This window comes from Sphaeramia orbicularis, chromosome 24 (assembly GCF_902148855.1).
Source record: "Sphaeramia orbicularis chromosome 24, fSphaOr1.1, whole genome shotgun sequence".
NCBI classification, from domain to species: domain Eukaryota; kingdom Metazoa; phylum Chordata; class Actinopteri; order Kurtiformes; family Apogonidae; genus Sphaeramia; species Sphaeramia orbicularis.
Window position 1 is genome coordinate 5,435,156 of NC_043979.1, and position 25,603 is coordinate 5,460,758.

A 25,603-nucleotide genomic window follows, 5' to 3' on the forward strand; every position below is an offset into this window, starting at 1 on the left:
TCTAATAGTTTTTTTTGTGACTGTATGTCAGTTCTCTCTGCTTTCATACATTCATCTTCTGAACCTGCTTTATCCTCACCAGGGTCATGGGGGGTGCTGGAGCCTATCTCATCTACCTGTGGGCGAAGGCGGGGTACCCCTTGGAAGAGCTGCCAGCTCCATCTCTCCCTTCATTTCATTAAAAAAACCCACTGCAACAAGTAAAATGAAAAAAAGCAGATAGAGGGAGCTGCAGAAAATAAGAGAATGTTTCAATCCTTCATATATGAGATGCACAAATTTGAAAACACATACTTGGACGATGTATATTTCAGACATTAAAGGATTATGAGACCAGATGATGATCAATAGACATCTGTTTGTCAAAAGCCGTGGTGGGTTAAAACAAAGAACCCATATAAGGTGGTCCTGCTCTAAAAGTAGATTCATCTAACTTCAGGTAAAACTCCAGTCTTTGTTGAACCGACAATGAAAGTGAACGGTGCATGCACAAACAAACTAAATATAATCCATTTAATTATATTACATAAGACCAATTTGTTAAAATACAGTTTGATTATATAAACAGTCACAGTTACAATATAACAAGATTGTGTTTCACTAAAAACATATGAAAATCACAGCGACATAATCCATACGTTTCATTAGTCAGTGTTGATTTGACGGATGATCACAAAGACTGTGAACAGATTTAACAGAATCAATAACAATAAAGGAATCAAGTCTGGTGTCATCTCGTTCAGTCATCCAGTCAAACATCCCACTGTGGTAAGACCAGAACAAAACATACTGATTATGAAAACAGAGCTTTTCGTATTGTCAGTTTAGGGGTAAAGAGCCCAAAACTCTAAAAAGAAAAGTGCATTCATGAACATAGATACAAAATAAAACTGCATGCTCTTGAATTACTTCATAGGTACCGAAAATTAACAGAACATGATATTACAGCCAAAGCAGATTCACATTATAAACTGAATGATTTACAAACTTACAAGACAGAAATAAGTGAATCATCTCAGATCATTTATTTCTATCTCTTATAACTGGTTAAAATGCTAACAAATGCTAATGTTAAATGTTTAACAAGAGTGCAGTGGATCGATCTGTGCACTAATGACTTAGTAGTACAATGTGCAGACAATGAAGTGTAAAGGAATGAAAGTGAGACAGTTTGGATTTTGTGATGAGAGAAGTGGACTTGAAAGGTTTTATAATAACTGGAGCAGTGGGTTGTCGATCAGGGCCTCTGTAGGCTCCCACTGGTTATGAACGATGGACTGGGTTTACTCTACGAAGCAGTGACGAACAGACTGAGGCGCTGGGGGAATGTGAGTCATAAGGCTGTCGGTAACGGATGGGCAGGTGGAAAGAATGTGGAAACTATGCAGAGTATGAGAAGAACCGGTCCATCCAGAGGCAGATCAAACAAGTGTGTTTCAGTCCGTCTGCACGAGCGTCGACTTCCTGAACAAAGACACACCAGGGCTTCCATCGGACTGGTTCTGTAAAAGTGTCCTTGCTGCATTCATCCCGTAAGTGACAACAATGAATGGAATTTCCGCTTACATTGGACTCCGGTGTTTTGATTCTTTTGGCTCCTTCTGTACGCTCTCCTTTGTGTTTGGTCTAATAACGGGCAGCGTCATCGTACGAGGTCACGTCCATGTCGAAGAAGTCCTCCAGCTTCCACTGGAGCGTCTCGAACGTGGGCCGATCCAGTTCATTCTGTTTCCAGCAGTCCGTCATAATGTCATAGAGGATTTTGGGGCAGTTTGGGGGGCACGGCATCCTGTAGCCCTGGGGAACCTTCTGGACCACCTGGTAGTTGGTCATGGCTGAAAGAAAAAGAAGGACATGAGGAGTTCATTCAACATCCTGCATAACGTGGGATTCAAACAAGACTTCAACAGCTTTCACTAGTTACATTTAAGACGTTTTATACCAAGTACCGTTTGGGGGACCTAACTGCAGAAAAAGAAATATTAATTATTCATAATCATTTGAAAATTAGAATTACTTTTCTTTACACTGCCATTCTTCTACTCTGGTTAAGAATTTCTGTTTTCTGGTGGGTGAAATCCAACATTAACAAAAACCCCAGAACAGATCAAACGTAAGGTATAGGTGTGAGTTTTGGCATTTGCTGGGGGCAATGGGACTCTAATGCCCCTAAACCCAGAGGTCCAACATCCAGCATGCTTAAAATTCATTGTCAAGTAATAATGTATTAAAATCATATTTAAGATTTTAAATATGGTTATCAGGTTAACTTTTGACAAACAGCCAAAATACATATATATGATTTCATCTGAAAGGAAACTAGTTTCTCTGATTAGCATGTGTTTAACCCTTAAATATCCATAATTTTTTGTCACAACTTTTTTTTTGTCTTTCCCAAGTGATTTATTACCGTGTATTAAAATATTACCCTATGCATTTTGTATTTTTCAGTGAAAATCAAGTATTTTCCTATTCCTTAATTATCTGATCATGTAGATGTTCATAAAAGCAAGAGTAGATTCAAAGGTAATTATATCAAAACAGAAAAAAATTTGGGAAAAAAAGGAACTTTTTCTACAAAATATATCATTAACTGAACATAAACCATCCACTGTCATTGATCCACCTCCAAGGGTTTTACAGGTGAATCAGTGTTGTAGAAAGATGACGGTGTTTCCATGTTCACCAAGGAACCTCTGAATGTCCAAATGGGTCATATCTGATGACCATGAAAAGATGACAAACTGCATTTTACATTAATTATTTACATGTATTGATAAGATTAGTGGATCAACAGGTATTAACCAGTTTAGATCAGTAGTTACTTTTGGTCACTGGTGGATGTTTAGGTCTTTATGGGTAAAAAAAGAGCCTAAAACAGAACTGTTAAAACCTGTGATTTGATTGAAATTGAGACATTTTAAGGACCTGCAAAACCCAACAAAAGGATTAATACATAGAAAGACTGTTACCTGGGTAAGGCATCTGCCCAAACGTCATGATCTCATAGAGTAAAATCCCAAAGGACCAGATGTCAGATTTGATGGTGAACTTGTTGTCGTGGATGGCCTCAGGAGCCGTCCACTTCACAGGAAACTTGGTGCCTTCTTTGGCTTCGTACACCATTTCATTCTCTTTCTACAAACAAAACAGACAGAAAATGAAGCTTTACATTTGATCATGGCTTAGCTTCAACACTGAACTTGAACACTTGTCTTAGAAATGAAACATTAAAGGGAAGGGAGTAGGTGTGATTTTGACATTGGTGGGGACACAAAAGTGCTCCAAGGCAGCACTCCTGAAAGTTGATGATTTTTTTTGCATTTGCAATCATAATTTCACATCATGTAGAGCTGATCAAAAGAGCAAACAATCAGTCAGAAAAAAAAAAAATCAGTAATCAACATGTTTAGAATGCATATCTGAATATCTAAAGACGATACAAAAATTTAATGCATTCTGCAGTGTTGTTCTCATGACTAACACATCCATTATTATTTAACCTCACCTGTGAATTTTCAGCCTCTCCTCCTCCTGCCTCTACTGTCTGTCACCTGACATAAATATGTTGATTCATAACATATGAACAGATAAGGGATACAGTGATCATAGAGTTTGATGGTACAGTTATTGCTTGAGCAAAAAAGGCTTTTTCTTTCAGTTATTACATGTAATTTATTCCCCAAAAATATGGATAAAATCACATGTAGAATCACATTTAGAATTTGAGGTTTTATTGTATTTTCCCCACAAATTTTCTTTGTGTTTTTTAAACAGTTGCTCTCTTCCATAGTAATACATGAAAATAGTACATAAAATAACTTTTTTAAAAAAGTGTATCTGTTTGGCATTAAATAGTGTCTTTCATTCAATATCTGTATTGTTCGGCCTCTACAGTTCTATACCTTGAACTAACTTACACTTTGACCCCTAAAAAAGCGTCTTCTGACCAGTTTTCTTTTCTTTGACATCCTTCCAATCCTAATTACCGAGCACACACGCACGCAGGTGAACAGACACAAATACAAATGTAAATGTAAATGACACCACTGATATTAAAATCTGTCTATCTGACATGACCCATGCAGAACAAATGCCAAACATATTGACAACTTACACTAGCAGTGCAACTGTCCAACTAACAGGTTCATTTTACAAGTAGATGGAGTGACATCAGGGACGCCCAATCACATGTGCGTTAGCAAAACCGCAGAGACAATCAGAGAGCGATATTTAGGTTAGAGGCGGGACTTCTAACAGAGACCGACTATTAACCCTTTGTGTGCCATAATCATTGACTAAACACTGCAGACAGCGGTTGGATTGATAGTGAGTACACAGTTGTGGCTGGATATTGGTAGGGACGTGTCCCTAACTTCTCTACCTAATTCTACACCCCTGATTAAAGGGTAACTGACACTTTTGGACACCAACCAAATGCAAAAATAGAGATAGAGACGGTTCACATCCCGGACACAGCCTGTTTTCACTGTTGCCCTCAGGGAAGAGGTACAGATCCACCCAGGCCTGCACCTCCAGATTTAGCAGCACATTTTACCAAGTGCAATATGGGTACTGAACACATTACAGTGACAATAGCTCAAATAAGGATATATATTTAACATACATCTTTAGTGTCCAGCCAGGGACAAAGAGCAATAGATATTTATCTCTACTGTTTCTTGGTTGGTTGACATGCTTGTTTTTATTCTGTTACACTTTTTTTTTCTTATCTTTAATACTGTTCTGTACTATGCACCACAAGAGAGTTGTCTCATTTATTTTGTAGTACATATGACAAGGTTGAAACTTTGAGTATCATTATTGTGACATTATTGTGAAAAAAATAATGTGGAATAAATGTATATCTTTCATGCAGTGTCTTGTGTTGAATTTATTGGAAAAATTGTGCAGTTTCAGAATATAACATCAAAAAATGTGTATCACTTGTCCTTGTGTGACTTTTTGCATGATGTTTGCTGAAAAGTGGGCAAAAATTACCCTTTTTCAGTGACAAATAATTTGAAAACCCATATTAATCCTGTTGCTGCTTGCAAATTTTCATTGAACTGGCTTACTTTTAACCATTGAAGAAAAGCTTATGGTCTGGCCTTTTGAATGAGTATCAGTTTCAGGGATTTCAGTTAAAAGTCAATGACGTCATATCAGCCAGTTCCTCAGAAGACGTCCTGTGACAATGTTGTTTGGATTTTTTGGCTTCTAGGTAAAAATTTGACTTAGAATTCTTTATGTAGAGTTGATATTATCATAAATCTGTATGTATTATACACCATTCTCTTTATTTTACTGCATTACCCAACAATTAAGTATATTCTAATATTAGATAAGTCAAATCATTACTTTTACTAACCCTACCCCCATCAGGTTTTAGTTTGTGAAAAAAATACATACCATTGTAAAAAAAAAAAAACTTGCAATCACTCAATTTTCAATATCTAGCCTCCAAAATTTTATCAATTATGCCCACCTACATGGGCTACAGTTAGTTTATATTATTTAGGCCCATTTACTTTCCTAAAGTGAGATCAAGTTTGTTTTTTTTTTACAACCAAATTTTCATATTCGTTTTTGAAACTGCCCACCAATTTGTTAGATTTGGACTTGCTCTGTCAATGATGAAGCTAATTTAGCTAGCCAGAATCACTTTAGGAAGGCTTCTATATATCAATTTATAGTTAAACTAATAAAACAACTCTTACACATGTTATGGAGGAATGCCTAATTGATTTTTTTTTTTTTTAAATTTCAGACTGACTGAATAGGGCTAAGATGCCAAGACGAAAGCCATCCAGGCTGCATTGGCTGACCTGAGAAAGGACTAGACTTTTAGTGAAGAATTTGTGCCTTATGAGCAGAAGTACATGTTATGTTTGATTTTTGACAGAAATCAAATGGTTAAATCAAGTAGTGCATAGGTGAAATTTCATGTTTTTTTGTTTCAACCTTGTATCAATAAAGGCTCAGTGATTTGAAAACCACAAAAGATTTTGCATAAATGATTTCAGATTCAGATTCCTGAGAAAATTTGACCCTAAACTGATATATTTTTAGTCCATAACCAAGAACTTGAATTTTTGGCACTTAATGTCACTAAAATGCAACTCAAACCTTGAACCTTGTCATATGTATAATGACAATAAAGGCATTCTACTCTATTCAGATCTATTCTATAGTGAAACTTCGTGTTGATCCATGACTGGAGCTGTGTGTATAATTACAGCTCGTTTCATTGACAGGGAGGCATTCGTCATAGGACTGTGACTCATACAGAATACAGCGTCTCTGTGTTGTAAAACTCACCATGAAGACTCTGGCCAAGCCAAAGTCGGCCACTTTGCAGACGTTGTTCTCGCCCACCAGAACGTTCCGGGCTGCCAGGTCTCTGTGGATGTAGTTCTGCAGCTCCAGGTAGGCCATACCTGATGCCACCTGGGCCGCCATCTCAATCTGGTCAGAGATCCGGATGGTGGTGCCCTTATCCTCTGGAAACAGACACCAAAGTCACATAAATATTACATCCTTTTATTTTATTAACCCTCCTATTATCCTCAAATGTTACTAACACATCTGAGCTCAGGGATATTTACCTCCAGGAAATGATTTACATAAAATTGTTGACCCAGTTTTTTGTGTCAGGCACTTTATTTATTATTAATTATTATTATTATTATTATTATTATCATTATTATTATTATTATTATACATGACATGATAATATTAGAGGGGAGGTATGTGTAGTTGGACAGACTTGGATGTGATCATCTCTTAAGCCTATACTGGCTTCTTCATTTTGGCAGGAGTTCACAAGTCAAGTTGTTTCCCACATGCCCACACCACCAGAAGTATCAAAGTTCTGGTGGGAATAGTTGTTTTCTCCTCCCCGTGTTATGGATCAACTCAAAAATATCAACTCTGAACCAGCAGGTATGGGGATGGTAGGTGTACCAGTTTTAAACTGACCCCAATGTGTATAATATGTGTTCAGCACATTGAAAAAATATCATCATGACAATTTTATGCTAAATCATTTGTCCCCACCAAATTAGGAAAAGTCATGAAATATGAAGCAAAAAAAAATCAACTTTTTTTTTTTTTTTTTTTTAATAATAACCACTGAATGTGGTCAAAGTAACCACAAGGATAATAGGAGGGTTAATCTATAAATAACACATTTGCTCTTTTGTCTGGCCTTTTGTCTCCATTACAGCTTTTCAACACGTATCAAAGAAACATTGATGGTATACATGATGGCTGAGTGCATGGAGGAACTGTGATGTCACCCACTGGTCTCCGAGCTGCTGTTCGGAGGCCAGTAGTTTGCCATTTAGCTGTTGCTGCGTTCGCTTTCTGGGGAAAAGAGGCAGAACAATGAGAGCCTGAGGGGTCAGAGGTCAGCTAATGCTAAGCACTAGTTTACTGACTCAGTGAAACTAAACTTCTCCAGGCATTGAGTGACAGTCATTCTAACAGTTCTGTTAGCTGAACCTAGCCCAGACATAAAACCATGTTGATGGAGCAATATGTAAATCATAAAATATGTATGTAACTCATTATATAATGGAAATGTAATGACCATTAGTACTGATAATATTGATTAACGACTGAAACACTGAGTTAATATTTATGATGAGAACTTCAGATAATTTCAAGCTTTTTAGAACCAACCCCTTGAGGTTTGTATGTGGTATTAAAATGACTAATAATAATTTAAATACTAATGCATTGGCCTCAGTTTCAACTTGTTCATCTATTTCATTACAATGCATGTTAATAACATATATAGGGGCCTTTTTATGGCATTAAAGCTATACCTGTACATGATTTTCATTCCTTTTCAACACAGATTAAGAACTTCTTGTTTTTTTAGTGCTTACCCTCTCTTTATCTCTTGTTACACCCTCTATTAAGAATAAGAGGTGATAATTGTTTTGGTAAATGCTGTTCATAGTCTGTAGATTATAGACTGGTGGCTGAATAAAACAAGAAATTCAAATACAGGGCTGCTTAAGGCACACCATTAAAACTTATTCCTGTAAAATAGTTTTGGACTGAGTTAGGGTTTCTGCATCATGTTCGTGTGACTTTGAACATGTCCTATCTGTGGGATGTCGGCGTCGATGGGCGTGTGGTCTGAATTATGGTTGATGTGTCCGAGCACAGACGTCTCAGGGCTGCAAACATCAATTCTACCTGAGCTCTGTGGTGACCCTCGGTCTGATGGACGTGACGCTGCATCTCTCACACTCCGACACAGCATGTGTGTCCACAAGGTCACACATTAAGCACGTAACATGTCTCAGATATTAATAATAGCAATATAGTGGATCTGTTGGAGCTGTTTGGTGATATTTTTAGAGCTGAATCGATTAAAAGAATTATTCGATTACAATTTTCCTGAATCGAAGCTTCGTTTCCTTAATTTCGCTGCTGCTAAACATTGGTTCCACTGTTGTGTTTCACATGGACACTTATTGTGGTGCACATGGCGCCAGGATCAACACAAATAACACGGAGCGTAGCTCAGAAGAGAGGAGGACAAAAATCAGATAACGTCTATAGGTTCACTTTTCTACATTGGAACCATCACCTACTCCTTTAAACTTTGAGGCTTTCACACAAACATTAAATATATTTGTTGTAAATTTTTTTTTTTCGTTGTATGTCAGTTCCATGTTAATTTATTAGTAATTTGGATCCAAATGTGTTTAAGACTGCAGTGCACTAATTGTATCTATAGATATATTTATACTGTTATTTCCATATTTTTTTTCTATCCTTTAATTTGTTTTGTGGTTGTTGTTTCAGCTAGTTCTGGAATAAAGGACAAGTTGTATGTCATTTTCAAACAAATTTATACAATTTTTTTCACCTATTCAAATAATCGTTTCATTGCATCGAAGAAGATAATTGATAAATTAATCAATTGCAAAAATAATTGATGGCTACAGCTCTAGGTCTTTCTCTGGGGTTATACCCAGTCACAGCCACCATTTCCACAAAAACACTGTTCCATAATCCTCTGTTGGTATAAAAACAGAATTAAAGCTACTTTATAAGTAAAGCAAAGTTGTAAACAGTTGTAAAAATATTTAGATGCTGAATCACGATCGTAAATCTGCTACATGCTCATTTTTAATTCACTCCAACAACACCGGTCATGCAAAGAACAAAGTCCAGCTCCATACCTGACAGTAATGCCTGTGTAATTTATTTACATGTCTATTCATTTTGAACAGAAGTGTCTATAGTGGGTGACATTTATTACATGTTCAAACAGGATGCACTTAATTGTTTAGTCTAAAGTGCATATATCACTCTGACCTTTGACTGTAGCATAATTAGAATGAAAGACTTTAATGCAAATTTAAGTAAAAGGTAAGATCCATTAATTGGATAATTACTGCAGTGATTAATATGTTTCAGCTGCAACAGGTTTTTTTTTAACCCTTTCACTGATGCAGTGAGGAGCTTTTCATGTCTTAAAGAACCATCAGTTTGATAGAAGCATGAAGACTGGACAATGTCATAGATGACGTTTGAAGCCATTATTGTCCCTCTGTCATTATAGGACTTTTTCAAATATGGATGTGAATATTGTATATGTACTACTACTATCACCACAGAACATCAATTAGAAGATATCAACCAAGAAACTCTTAGGCTACACTATTCACAAACAAGCACATTAATAATGAGACTAAAACACATGGTTTAAATGGGTTATTGTCTTTATATTAAATTAAATTAAAATGACTTTATATCTTCTTCCTCATTACTCTGATGCCCAAACTGTGGCAGCTTTGACAGACATACGGTTAAAATGACGATGATCACATCTGCCTGTCTTTTAGTGCTGGGCAATACCACACGTTATGGTTTGACACAGATAACTTTTTTGGCATATACTGTATGTTCAATACCCAATACCGTGATTATTATTATTATTTTTTATTTAATTTGCAACACTTAAAGACATCTCGCATGACAAATACTGTCCATTTAACTTAATGTGCATAACCTATGCTGGCCTTTTCTTTTAAGCAATGAAAAAAATAAAAAAAAAGATAAATAATCAATAATTAACATAAATGTTAATTAAAATATAAAAAACAAAACTGAAATATAAATATAATAAAAATGTCAGAATAAAACACATTAACACATTAATTATATAAAAATAAACAAATACACATGAATAAAAAAAGACATAATTTGAATGTATTCATTGAATACATTCAAACTCCAAAGACCCTTTTTTTCAACAAGACTTATGCATTTCACATTTTATAACAAAATGAATTTATGATAGAATAAAATTGACAGCGATTCTGATGGAACTGGGCTAATTTTCAAGAGTGTAAAAAAAGTTGCTTGTGTTGCAGCAGTGTTGTACATTTTTTTCTGCACAGACTACACTTTGCTGTAGTTTTATCCACTGGTGAAAAGTACACCCACACCACACTCCTCTTTCCTTCAGCCAGGCTCTCCTTTCAGACACACGCAGCCACAATGTGAATACAGAAAATGTATTTAAGCAAAACTATCAGTTCTATCATTAGTCCTATATCTATAAGTCTGTTTGCTATCTTTTCTGAAGTGTACAAACAACCACCCTCATTAATGCACTGAACTGAAGTGTAAAGAAAAGTTAAAGATAAACTCAGTGGGAAAGTGTCTTGACCCGGAACCTATTTCAGGAATGGAATTTGTACTCACTTTGTACCCAAGCCAAATGGATTTAAATGAGGCCTGTGTGATATGAGGAACATCTGTGGTGTAAGATCCTGCATATATATACAACTGAAAGGACTTGGCTGACTCTTGCCACAGATCATGAGGTTGTTTCCGAAGAGCGTCAACAATGCTGGACTCTGATCCCGTCATAAACCTTAAGTTAGACTGTGTTAGATATAAGAGAGGCGGTCTTACTCTGCAGGTAGTCCAGCAGGCTGCCGTGTGTCATCAGCTCTGTGATGATGTAGATGGGCTCCTCCATGGTGCACACGGCGTACAGCTGGATCAGCTTGGCGTGACGCAGTCTCTTCATGATCTGAGCCTCTCGAAGGAAGTCCTCAGGGTCCATGGTGCCTAGGACAGGTGGACAAAGTTGGTTTCAATGCTACAATTAGCACAACTCCAACATAGAAAGTGTAGTTAGACTAAGAGAAGTCGGGATGTTGATACAAGCAGAAAAGATAAATGTTGATATATGTTCATACAAGGGCTGCACGATTAACTGATTTTAAATCGAAATTGGATTTTTTAATTGGGACGATTTTTAAAAAAGGGAAATTGTCAAATTGATTTCATCTCTCTCATGTCTCCAGGCTGAGCGCCTCCAGACTACTGTAGGCTCCTCCTCCTAACTGTGAGAGCGGTCTTTCACAGAAGACCCCGTAATGACCACAGACCTTAAATCTGTGATGGGCCTGCAGTAGTGACACCAATGTAAAAAGTGGTCCACGCATGGATCCTCCAATTCAAATATAACTGCATGGAGATCACTCATCTTACGTTGTCCACACATGGTTCCGTACCATACCATCTTCTTCCAATCCGGGTTTGGGTCCTGGGGGCAGCAGCCTCAGCAGAGGAGCCCAGACAGCCCCCTCCCCAGCCACATCTACCAGCTCCAGGGGAATCCCGTGGCGTTCCCAGGCCAGCCCAGAAATAAAATCCATCCAGCGTGTCCTGGGTCGGTCTCCTTCACGCACAGATCTCCCAATTTAAATATAATCACATGGGGATCTTACATGGTCCACGCACACACAAGCGATGCCTGTCACTGACTTACATTGGTATAACTTCTGTGGGCCTATCACAGAATTTTCGGGGATTCCATGATACCATCACAGATTTGAGGTAGGGAGCAGTGCCTTGCATTGCAGGCTGCTCACAAAAACGACTTGCTGACTTCTGTTGTCTTTTGTAGTTTTACCCAAAAATCGAGTTTTTAGAAAAAAAAAAAAAAAAAAAAAAAAAAAAAAAAAATCGGGATTTTATTTTTGGCCAAAGTTGTGCAGCCCTAGTTCATACAAACATTGACCAATGCCACCAAATATCAGCTGCTATATTGGTGCATCCAAGTTGCATCTACTGTACATCTATAAGGTAATGGATGGAACATGCTAAATGTAGTGTACATTTAAGCTGAAAACGACCAGCTCTGAGTTTTTGCACTGAACATCAACACCACAACTCTTAATCTTTCAAATAATACCTTCAAAGCTCATGAGACCTCTGCTCTTAAGAGACCACAAAAGATAGCATACCAGGTTATTTTATTACTGATAGAGATATCATTATTCAGGTCATTATTTCATCTCATTATTATTAAAATATTAGAAAACTGAAATTGACCAACATACTCACTGAATGAGCAACAAAGCAAAGCGAGGAATTATGGGAAACAGTGGCAGTACTGGAAAATGGAACCTAAGCATCCTTCTTGCAGTCATTAGCAAATAACATAAATTGGTCTAATTTGGTCTGGAGTTGTGTCTTCATCTACAACAGGGGTGGCCGACCCTGGTCCTGCAGAGCCACTACTCTGCATGTTTCAGATGTTTCCCTCTTCCAGTCCACCTGGCAGTCGTTATCAGGCTTCTGCAGAGCTTGATGATAGGCTTATCATTTGAATCAGATGTGTTGGAAGAAGGATACATCTAAAACATGCAGGATAGCGGTTCTCCAGGACCAGGGTTGGCCACCCCTGATCTACAGCATGATTTCTGAGTGGTGGATGTACCACAGCCATCATTATGAATGTCAGGGTTCTCACTAGGATTTTTTCACAGCGTAGGGGCACCATGTACGTGGCGGGCGCCAGTACATGGCGCAAGTTTAGTAGGGGGTCCGGGGGCATCCTCCCCTGGAAAATTTTGAAATTTAAAACTCTCTGAAACACTATTTCCTGCATTTTGATGGGTAAATTTTGAGGAATGAAGCCAAGTTTTTGTCTTTGTTACAACAATGATTAAAAGCAAAAACTGTTTTTTTTTTTCAATTTGTGAATGGTAATTATTGATGGGAATTACTCCATATGGGATAGTCGGAGCGGCACTCACTACACGCACGCACTGGCTAAATTTTAGATATAATTTTCCACAGGTGATCAGTCGTTTAAATAAAATAAATTAATTGAAGTCTCATTGTTAGCCAATGAGAATGAATGATAGTGATGTTGCTGGGCAGGTGTCAGACAATACCAAGGCACACAAAGGGGTTTTGATTATATTGTTCTCATTTCCTGTCTGCAGCGCTTTGCACCAAGACAAAGGTAGGGCTGCACGATTTTGGCAAAAAATTATTTTTTCCTCTAAAAACTCGATTTTTGATTTTGAGTTCAATTGTTTTTTTTGTTTTTTTTCATTAAATCTTTATTGAATTAAGTAGAGTATACAAACAATGTATACAACAAGAAAATAACATAACACGTTTGCCAAGGGGAATGGAATACACTATAATACAATGTCCAAATGGTTGATGATGGTTTTTACAGCCTTGTTGTTTCCAGATTTTTCTAACAGCTTTAACCCTTTCATGCACAAATTATGAGACCCTTAATCAAATTTTTTTCCTGAGTTTTTATTCCTCTTTAGGCATGAAAAAAACAATGCGATTGAAAATTTTCTTCTGGAAAAAAAAAAAAAAAAAAATTGAATAATTTAAAAATGTAAAAAAAGACATTACAAAAATAATAATAATAATAATAATAATAATAATAATAATAATAATAATAATAATAATAATAATAATAAATCTTATGAACCTATTTTTCATGAAGTTGCAAAAATGTCCACTCAGCTGGACACCACACGTTAAATTTTTGATGAACAGAAACATGTATTTACTGATAAACTGTATGAAAACTATGGGGAGGGCTTGTGATTCTGGGGGTTTATGCTCAGGAGAGATCTACATAATGTGGCCAATTCATGTCATAAAAAATGTATAGTGTCTAAAAAACTTTAATAACGATATGCGTAAAAAAAACCAAACAAACAAACAAAAAAACAACAAAAACAACAAAATCCATGAATATATAAGAGAACAGCTGTAGAATAGCTGTCCACTGGAGTGACCAGTATGCATGAAAGGGTTAAATAAAGTTCAACAACTTTCAAAAAATAAATAATATTTGGTTTTGTGTTAAAGAACTTACATTTGTGAATGAAAAATTTAGCAGGCAAGAGAAATACTTTTTTTTTTGTCTTTTCTGGGTATCTGGGCCCACAGAAGTGATACCAGTGTAAGTCAGTGACAGGCATCAGTCGTGTGTGCGTGGACCAGGGAATATGAGTGATCCCCATGCGGTTCTATTTAAACTAGGAGATCTGTGCGTGGAAGAGACCGACCCAGGACACGCTAGAGGGATTCTATGTGTGGAGCTGGTGGATGTGTGTGGGCACAGGGCTGTGTGGGCTCCTCTACTGAGGCTGATGACCCCGAGACCCAGACCCGGATCGGAAGAAGACGGTACTGTATGGATCCGGGACAACGTAAGATGAGTGATCCCCATACAGTTATATTTCAGTTGCGGGATCCGTGCGTGAAACATCGACTTACATTGGTATCACTACTGCGGGTTCATTAACAGATTTAAAGTCCGGTCATTACATGGACTTCTGTGACAGACCGCTGTCACTGATAGGAGGAGGAGCCTACGGGAGCCCACAGGTGTGCAGCCTGGAGGCACAAGAAAGAAGAAATCAATTTCATGATTTCCCTTTTTTAAAAATCGTCCTGATTAAAAAATCCGATTTCAATTTAAAATCGATTAATCGTGCAGCCCTAGACAAAGGAATATATTTTTTCAAATTCAAATCTCGTTATCATTACGCTGGACGATCACACACACACAAAAAAAACACCGCTACGGTCAAATCACAGCGTCGGGGGCCCTGACGTTCAACGATGGTAGCGAGAACCCTGAATGTATACATGCACAGATAAGGCAAGAGTCATCTGATCTAGCATTATGCAATTACTGATTCTGTTTTCCTTAATTCCACTGCTACACTAAGTCAGATGACACAAACTGGCTTCAACTTCCTTAATGCCACTGAGGCAGTAAAAAGGATGACATGATGATTCAGTGTTTCCAGTAACTACATCAAATTTGACTGAAAATCTGTCTGATTCTTCCTGTTCTGGATTTGGCACATGGGTTTACCTGTCATCCAAAACACACAGTGGTATTTATCACATAAACTGTGAAACACTTCTAAAGAATACAGCTGTTTTAACTCTAACTTAACACATCCAAATCACAAACCGATTTAAGACGATGTATCAACAGATAGAGCCTCGCTGAGCCTTCATTTCAGCAGATGTCAAAGTCATACTGTGAAACCAGAATTATGGCACACAATAAAAATTGAATTTTCAGCAATACTGCCATCATGTTTGGTGCATGAAAAGATGGCAAAAACAGGCTTCTGAGGAAAGTGATTGAATGAAAAAACAAACAAAAAAACAAGCCAATACATCAGATACGTGTCATCTTGTGATACCTGATTGTTTTGTAAAGAGTTGTATATAGTTTCCCTAAAAACCCATGAGACATTGCCTGCGTTTTCTTTTTTTTTTTATTTTAATTAACACTTTCTTTTATTGTTTCTTTTTAAAGAACATGTAGCAGATATGGACATACAGAAGGAAGACAAAAAAAAGAGATAAATACAAACTTCAAAAGAAAAAGAACATAGTGGATTGCCATGTCTTTACACTTTGCTCCAGTGTTGTTACCTCCATCAAGGAATGACAGAGCTTATGTTTTCATTGGGGTCTGTTTGTTTGTTTGTCTGTTAGCAAGACAACTCAAAAAGTTATGGACAGATTCTAATAAAATTTTCAGGAAATGTTGATACTGGCACAAAGAACAAATAATTAAATTTTGGTGGTGATCGGGGAGGGGGAATGATCTGCCTTGGGGGAGGTCTGCACACTCCGAGTGCTTTTCTAGTTATCAATAAGATCGTTGTATAAACACTGGCCACTTCTTCCACTTTTCTTGACATTGTTCTTCTTGAGTCCTTATCTTATGGGTCAACAGCTCCATTACATATATCTCACTTACATTTTTTTTGCCAGTCATCCTATATTGGCGGATTGGCTTTCTACCATTTTCTTGTGATTGTTTTCTTACAGGCTGCGAACAACTTTTTCTGTAAATATCTGTCCTCTTTTAAAGGTCCCGTATTATGCAAATCTCACTTTGTGACAGTTTTCTTACAGTAGCGTGTGTTGCAGTAGCCTCATTATGAGGTTGGAATTTGAAAACTGTCTGTTTCCTCCCTGCCTTGCTACACCACATTTTGTGAAAATGCCTGCTCAAACGGCCGAGTTTGAGTTGGGTCCGCTTATGACGACATAAGTGGATTTAACTCCTCCCCCTGACTGTGCTCCCACCCTGCATGAAAAGGTGAGCCCCACCCTGGCAAAGTACCTCTTGGACAACAAACATGGTGAAGGCGAGACACGCAAGTTGTGGTGTTGTTGGCTGCACACACCAACACGATAGTTTATTTTTGCTCCCCACTTCCGAGCCTCTCCGTAAAAAGTGTCTGGATTATATCTTTGATGGTCATGTACCACACAACATTCCCAAACGCTTGTATGTGTGTGCCCGGCATTTCACGGACGAGTGTTTTTCGAACATGGGCCCATACAGCTCCGGCTTAGCACAAAGACTCCGAATCAAGAAGGACGCAGTACCAACGCTTCGTGACCCAAGTACAAGTGTAGGAGATGGAAGTTCTTCTCATTTTTTTGTATCTTTACTGCATAACCCTACATTACGGATAAACTGGTGGTTGTTGATGTGTTCGTCTAACGTTAGCATGGCAGCTAACATAGCTTGGTTACTGCTGCTAACGCTTGCGTCCCTGTTAACATGCAAGAGCTGATAATATCCAGAGACATTCAACAGAACTACTTTGAACACAGGCCTTTTGTGGTTGGCGTCAGTAGAGTTAGCATCAGGCTTGTTAGCAGCTGCCTGCATTAGTGGCAGCAGGCGTCTTTCCGTGTCAGGTCCACGAACCCGACACAACACCGCCGTTTTCCGTCGGGGCTCAATCACGCCTCAAGGCAAAGAAAGCCAGTGTTTGGAAAGACGTTCTGTCTGAGACATGTGTATGATGGCTTCACAGTCAACATTAGCGCGTAGTACCGCTAGCGTAAGCCGCGTCCTCTCCCAGAGAGGGGAGGGGGAGTGGGCGTGGACAGATGCGTTCATTTGCATACCTGGAAGCAGGCCCAGAAACAGCCTGTTCTCAGGAGGGCTGGTGAGAGGGACTTTTTCGACCGCTGAAACTCTGAACAAAGGATGATTTTGGGGCGAACAAACTTAAATACTATGTTTTTGGGCTTCTGAGACCTATATGACGTGACTGAAAAATAGCATAATACAGGACCTTTAATACAACATTGCCTGACATATTGCCCACATACAATAGTACACTTGACTTGGTGTATTATAGCCCAGAATTTTAGAAATTACCGGTGAACATTGTCCTAAAAATATACGATTTTAGGACAAAACCAAAATACATGTGAATGGTCTACATTCATATCTCCGCATTTCCTCCAACATGGCTAATCCTGGGTGTGACAAAAAATCTGATCGAGTTCTTCCAACAGTATAGTCTCCAAATCCATGATGATGTAGATGTCTGCTGTGTTCGCCAAATATTTAACCATTCATCTTCTGAAATATTCACACCCAGTTCTCTTTCCCATTTTAGTTTTATATATGTAGTTGTATTCCCTTTTCCCTCCATAAGGTGGCTGTACATTGTAGATATGATTCTATACTTCTTTGAAGTGTAGGTTCTAATGAAACCATTCTTATCCAGGTTTACCTTGCATTTTATTCCTTTGTCAAAAAGTCCCTTACTTTCAAGTACCTGTAATGGTCATGGTGACTTAAATTATATTTTTGTTTCATCTCTTGGAAACTCATGAAATTCCCTTTTTTTTTTTATTAATGTACATAATACTGTTATGCCATTTCTGCTCCATTGTTTAAATTTCTGGTCATCAGAACTAGGAGTAAAGCGTCTGTCATATGTTATCCACCAAAGCATTCCACACTGCAAAAATTTAAATCTTACCAAGTGTATTTTCTCATTTCTAGTCAAAATATCTCATCACACTTACAATAAGACATAATCACCTAAAGAGTAACTTTTCAGTGAAATATAAGAACATATTTTTAGACAATAGATCTTGAAAATTAAATTATAAGTTACTTGTGTGTTTCTGGATGGTGAGTAATTGAATGGTAGGATTTGTGTTTTAGTCAAATTCAGCTTATATCCAGAGCAGAAGCCAAATGTCTCTTGTTGTTTGATTAATGTAAGAATTCCTGTGTCTGATAGTGCCTGCATTTTCATGTAAATAGTTGTATATAACTTTATTTTTTTTGTTTGTTTAATTTTGTTTAAGTTTTCAATTTATGTTTATTCTAAATTATAAAAATGGTTTGTTCAACATGTTTTTGGTGAAAAATAAAGAATCTTTTTCCTACTTGGATTTCATGTTTTTAGTATAATTTTAGGTTCAGCATGTCAAACGAAAAAAAACAGGCTTCCGATGTTGGGGGGTGACAGCAAGGGTTTATCCCCGAAATCCCCCAGTCCTCTGCTATACATAAATCTATCCACAATAATTGTTAGACAATTGATATGAACTTAATTTGAGCTACATCGACCTGATAGTGGTAGAATAATAGTCAGAGAACCAATTGTTGCCACAAAACTCCCCCTAGTGAATGAAAATGACCCCATATGAACCCTGGATGGTGGACAGAACATGGACATTTGGAAGACGATCAATATGAACCAAGTTTTTATCTCAATCAGTCTATTATTGCTTGATTTATGCCCAAAACATAACGTACCAGCACTTGAAAACCCTCGGCCTTCAGTCCATGCCAAAGTTTTTGCACAGACAGATGGATAGACAGACGGCAAACTGATGACAATACCCTGTGGCGAGGGTAAAAACTGATTTTCAACTAAAGCGCCCCCATTTGGATGACTTATAATACTCATAGAAAAGCTGAAATCAATATGGTTCTTCCACTAGGAGTCCCCTGTGTTGGTTATCAAGGGATGACAAATCCAACCAAATTTGTCCAAGTTATCACATTCACACAAAGGATATCCGGTGGCAGCAGTAGGGGTAAAACCATTATTTCCCTAAAACTCGTCACACAGGTGAGGTTGTGTTGAAAATAATGATACCAAATCAGACAAAGTAAACAGTTTTATAATGAGAAATATAAAAGACAAATTCAAAAGTATTAAAAAAAAAAGCCAATATACACTTAGACTCCTACGGTTTCGTCATCATCTGGGATGTTAAGGGCTAAATTTTCAGCACTTTTATCTGTTTACTGATCTGTGTCATGACACTTAAATGGAAATTGGATGCATGTACTGTACCGGGTTTGAGGGTCTTCACTGCCACTGCTGTTGTGTCATTCCACAGGCCTTCGAAGACTTCTCCGAACTGACCGGCGCCCAACTTCCTTATCAGCTTGATGGATTTGCGGTCAATCTCCCACTGGTCCACGGTGTTGTAGGACAGGCCGTATGTCTGCGGAGCCTCCATCTACACAAGAACAGGCAGGTGACACCAGTGGTCATGGCTAAAATCACAGCAGTTTTAAATGATCTGGATCATGGTTCCAGAAATGGTAGAACAAATAATGGAGGAAATCTCTGCGTTCCAACATGTTTGCTTCATGTCTGGTGTTTTTCACCTTTTTACATGGTTCACCCAGTTGAACACAGAGGCCATCTGCCTGTTTGGAGTAATATTCCACCAACTCCCTCAGTGTTTCAAAGGATTTGGTCCTTGATACGTAATAGTGACCGTTATCCAGCTTCCTCAGCTTGTAATGCTTCACCCGCCCACTGTCCAACACTGAAACACAGGAAAACACACATACATTAGCATAACTTAGTCATTTACTTTAGTTCAGCTTACCCTCCTAGTGATTCTACAATTCTGCGTCTTATGTAAATATGTATACAACCTGTAGAGTTTTATTACTTGTTTATTACTCTTTGCTTTATTATTTAGCTCTCTCTCTCTCTCTCTCTCTCTCTCTCTCTCTCTCTCTCTCTCTCTCTCTCTGTATATATATATATATATAGGGGGGAAGCAAAATTTACAATGAACATTTAGTTGTTTTTTCTCAGCAGGCACTACGTCAATTGTTTTGAAACCAAACATATATTGATGTCATAATCATACCTAACACTATTATCCATACCTTTTCAGAAACTTTTGCCCATATGAGTAATCAGGAAAGCAAACATCAAAGAGTGTGTGATTTGCTGAATGCACTCGTCACACCAAAGGAGATTTCAAAAATAGTTGGAGTGTCCATAAAGACTGTTTATAATGGAAAGAAGAGAATGACTATGAGCAAAACTATTACGACAAAGTCTGGAAGATACTATTAAAGAAGAATGGGAGAAGTTGTCACCCCAATATTTGAGGAACACTTGCGCAAGTTTCAGGAAGCGTGTGAAGGCAGTTATTGAGAAAGAAGGAGGACACATAGAATAAAAACATTTTCTATTATGGACATTTTCTTGTGGCAAATAAATTCTCATGACTTTCAGTAAAGTAATTGGTCATACACTGTCTTTCAATCCCTGCCTCAAAATATTGTAAATTTTGCTTCCCCACCCTGTGTATGTATGTATGTGTGTGTGTATATATATATATATATATATATATATATATATATATATATATATATATATATATATATATATATACATACATATACACACACACACGTACACACACAAACATAGTCCATCCAATGAACAGGAGAGAATTCAAAATGCATCCTGTTTGGTGTTTTATATTAATTGTGAATATGCTTCTAAAGCTAAAATTGTTCATTGTTTATTTAAAGATAGTTATGTGTTATAAACAAAACAGAGTTGGTTGCCTTTTTTTTTTTTTTTTTAAAAACAGCAAGATTTACCAAATCTCAACAAAAATCGCTAATCATTTTTAAATCACATTTTGTATCTGTATCCAAAACTATCTTTGTTTGTGCCAAAGAAAAAGCAGTTTTATCAACCACTTACCACCTGAATTTATATTCATGTATATTTTTTAAAATAAATAACTAAATGATTGTGATTTTGCTTTCAAGCAAATGCTAAATTATGTGGAGATCATTAATTTAACTATCATGTAACAAATAAATTAAAATTTGGGTATGATGCAAATTGGCAACAGGCATATTGGTCAATAGTAATGAATAAGTAATGACTGAGATGTGATGACACAGGATTATTTTTGTGTCATGACTAGGTCCGTATTAAATATGTCTGTACTGTCTTTGGGGGAATACATACGATATCTCATCTGTTTCTGTAATGGAAACAGTTTGATGCAAATTTGTCGACGATAAGGGGTTTAAAACAGACTATATGAGCTGTTATCAGAAACATAAAAGAAGATGACTAACGGTATTATTAAACCAATTAATGACGTATGAACTTTGCATATACCTTAAAAAACACTGTAAATGAAAGGTCGTCATTTGATCCTCAGACTCGCATATAAACTCTCTGACTGGTTGTGAAATAAATTATGTCATCGAGTGGATTTAATGAATGAACATGGAAAGAATTCAGGCCTGATGGAAATAAAAGGCAAGGCCAGCTGAGTGAGAAGACAGATTAGAACGGAGACAGATAAAGTTATCACCGCGCTTTTATGGGAGCTGAGGCTTTTATTTATTTAACTTGATGACCTTGAAACCATCAATCACACGAGTCAGTCGAGGGAAAGGGTGAGTCACTGAACAATGCCCGGTGTGTTGGGAAATGTGTGTTTTGGAGAGGAGCACCACGCAAATTTACACGACTGAATATCTGGGAAAAAAAACATAGTAGCACAATAGAAATGAGGCGTCACTCCTTGGTGTGGGAATGTTGTTGTGCATCATCGCCAAACAGGTTCTGCGGCCGTCACAGGTGCAGCAACACAGTAATTAATGTATTTAACACCGGTGGTTATTAAATTCTACGTTCAGCTTGATCTGAAAAGGACCAAACAAACACTGGCACATTTATGCTGCAGCAAATGTCTGCAGTCTACTTTTACAGATTTTGACGCAACTATAGCCACAAATAAAATACACAGAATTAAAAATAATCATTAAAAAAACTATGAAATGACTCATTAACCCATAAAAACCCAGAACTATTTTTTGTGGTGACTTCCAAATGAAATTTCTCTACATTTAACAACTACCATGTGATTTGTCACCATTTTTCCCTCATATTAACATTTGCATTTTTCCATATCCAATTAACTGAACATGTAGGTGTTAATAAAAGCTCAGTAAATTCACAGGCTATTATATCAAAACAAAGAAAATTAAAGGAAACATGACTTTTTCAGCAAAATATATTATTAATTCTACATAAAAACAAGCGTTTACAACCACTGTCACTTGTCAAAATACATAAACCATTTCACTACTGAGACTATGGATGAATCTGAAAAAAAAAACAAAATACAACCACCCGATTCGGCTGAAAAGCATAGAAATTGAATTTTACCTGAATTATTACATGCACTGACAGGGTTAGTGGTTCAAAAGTTCTTCAACATTTTAGATCAGTAGATGCTTTAGGGTCTTTAAGGGTTAAATATAGGAAAATACAAGATATTCACTGAAAAAAATGCAGAAGATAATATTACAAAAAATGGTGATAAAACATTTCATAATGTAGAGAAAAATTCATTTGGAAGTTGCCACTGAAAACCATTTAGTGGCAACTAAATAATGGTCAATGGTCTTTATAGGTTAAGGTTGAATTGAGACTTAAGCTGCAAATGCACCTTATAAAATGTTTAATCACTTCTGATCCACTAATCCTATCAATACGTTGAAATAAGTCATGTAAAATACAGTTTGTCATCTTTTCATAGTCCCATTCAGAGACTCCGAAGTGAACATGGAAACACTGCCATCTTCTACAACATTGATTCAACTGTCAAACTCATGGAGTTGGATTAATGACAGTGGACGAACACTTGTTTTCACGTTCAGTTGTTGGTATCTTTGCTGAAAAAGTCACTTTTTCTTCAGTTTTCTCTGTTTTGGATATAATAAGCTAACCCTCAACTTTAATTTGACCTTTTGTGAACGTCTACATGTTCAGTGAATTAAATATAGGAAAATCTGATTTTCACTGAAAAAGGCACAAATCCATTTAGAAAGGTTAAATAGAGAGAAATATTCATTTGGGAACTGCCACATAGCTAGCACCGGGTGTCTATGGGTTAAGGTTAACTGTGGCCACAACTACAACACAAAGAACTAATAATAATCTTAAGAAAAATTATGAAGTGACTCATTAATGTCAGTTATATGGCATTATCTTTAACCCTTTCATGCACGAATTATGAGAACCTTAGTCAAGATTTTTTTCTTCAGTGTTTAGCCATGAAAAAAACAATGCGATCGAGTTTTTTTTTTTCTATGGAGTTACAAAAATATCCATGTATTTCATTTTTGAAGTAAAGAAACATGTGTTTAAAATCCAATATCAGAAAATGATATGAAAACAGTGAAATAAAAACTTTTTTAACGCTGCTAATCTGATGTCTTCTCACATTTTAACATATTCTAATGCTAGTAATTACTCACTTCATGGAGATAATATGCAAAAAAAACCCTCCTTGTCTAACAAATAACAATTGATTTACACTCAAACATGTTACTGCAGATCAGGTTTATCAAGAACAGTGAAGTTACAGTAATGATCTGAATTACAGTGTATGGGATGGTGCATAAGCGTCCACTGTGTTGGCTGATATGGAACTAAAACAACAAAACCCGTTAATATACAAGAGAACAGCTGGAGAAGAACTGTCTACTGGAGTGGACAGTGCATGAAAGGGTTAAAGTTTGTTGAGAATAGCGAAAATTAGCCTCTATACACTGTCAGATTAGGCATTTAGTCCACACTGGCACATTTATTTTTACAACTAACTTTTCCAGAATTTAAAGCAATGGTGACCACAAGTAATAATAATGAAAACTGACCAGGATATTTAAGTTGCAATCAATATAAATAAAGTCAGCTGAGATTAACTACCATAAATCAAGTAAAATTTCATTGCTCCTGAGGCCAGTGGGCTGGCAGTTCAACAATCCACACAATTCTATGGGAAGTTACCATAACACGACGTTACACGGAAGTTGATATGATATTCCATTACAACAAGATATTCCATTACATGAACCCTTAAATGAACCCTTATATAAACCAAAAGACTAGGGTTTGATTTCAGAGGATCGTTTGTACGTCCTGAGGCGGCGGCCCTATCGTTTCATCCAGTTTTACCTGACAGAGACAGCTCCCCTCTCTGACTTTCACAGTTCCTGATGAGAAAAGCACCCTGGTGGTTCCCCTCGGCCAGAAGCATCTTCTCCGCATCTTGCCTCTTGGTTTCAGGAAAATACCATCTGCAGATTACAATTAGAAGCCTGGTTAAACAGTGCAAATAAATCATTTTCAATGTGTCACATTAACTTCGTGATCCGAGTTTTTACTCAGCTAGTTTGTACACAGCTTGAATCAGATCAGTGTATTAGGCAGCCAGCCGTGCACCCGTGATTTGCATGTTTAATTTTTGTTAGTGATGTTCAATACCACGGATTTCCTTTCCAATCTGATACTGGGTAAAATTCAGGCCGGTATCAGCGATATCAATCCGATACTTTGTACAATACACTTAATGTCTGGAAAATCTTTAAAAAATTGTGTATTTCAAATCATAACTTCATAAAGACATGAGAGTATTTACTGTTACCCTCGGCCCTCGCCACAGGGCATTGTCATCAGTTCATATTCTGTCTGTCTGTCTGTCTGACTGAGAAGCGTGGTGCAGTAAACCAGTGTTTTTCAACCTTGGGGTCGGGACCCCACATTGGGTCGCCTGGAATTCAAATGGGGTCGCCTGAAATTTCTAGTAATTGATGGAGAAATCCGGAGAAAAGGCCTATGTAAAGATATGCTTTTAGGTCGAATATTTGAGTATATTCTTAATTTATTACAATTTTGATTTTATATACTTAAAATTTGGAACCAATATTCACTTTTAAAGTCTTTGTAAAGGTTCATTAAGCATCTTTGTGTCATTTATGCAAAAAATTATATACATTTTTCAAATCGGATTTTATATTTTTTGTGTGTTTTTTTGGCCTTTTGTATTGATATAATAGGTTGAAGTGAAAAAATAATAGGCAGGTAAGATAGATGAAGTTGTGCTGAAAAAGAAGATACTAAACATGGGTATAGTAAACATTTCTTTATATCGTATATAAAGGCAAAATCAAAAGAACTCAAAAACAGCCAAAATAGGCTCAGACCCCTAACGGTTCAGATGCTGCAGCTCTTTCATAATTCACATTTGGAGTTATTGTTTGTTCAGTTTTAATTGTCAGCCTTGTAAATACAAGCTGGACTGACTGTACATATCCTGACCAAGGAAAATTAAATTAATTTCAGCAAAAAAA

At 37.0% G+C, this 25,603-nt stretch overlaps 1 protein-coding gene across 1 annotated transcript in view; it reads right to left on the reverse strand.

Moving 5' to 3' along the window:
- Positions 1 to 496: 496 nt before the first annotated feature.
- The window catches only part of frk (fyn-related Src family tyrosine kinase), a 38,195-nt gene continuing 13,088 nt past the window's right edge, over positions 497 to 25,603 (reverse strand). The window contains 7 exon segments of the mRNA XM_030127960.1: positions 497 to 1,835; positions 2,973 to 3,138; positions 6,322 to 6,503; positions 10,951 to 11,109; positions 19,476 to 19,644; positions 19,796 to 19,959; positions 24,429 to 24,550. Coding sequence (XP_029983820.1) covers positions 1,627 to 1,835; positions 2,973 to 3,138; positions 6,322 to 6,503; positions 10,951 to 11,109; positions 19,476 to 19,644; positions 19,796 to 19,959; positions 24,429 to 24,550 — 1,171 coding nt within the window. The 3' untranslated portion in view covers positions 497 to 1,626.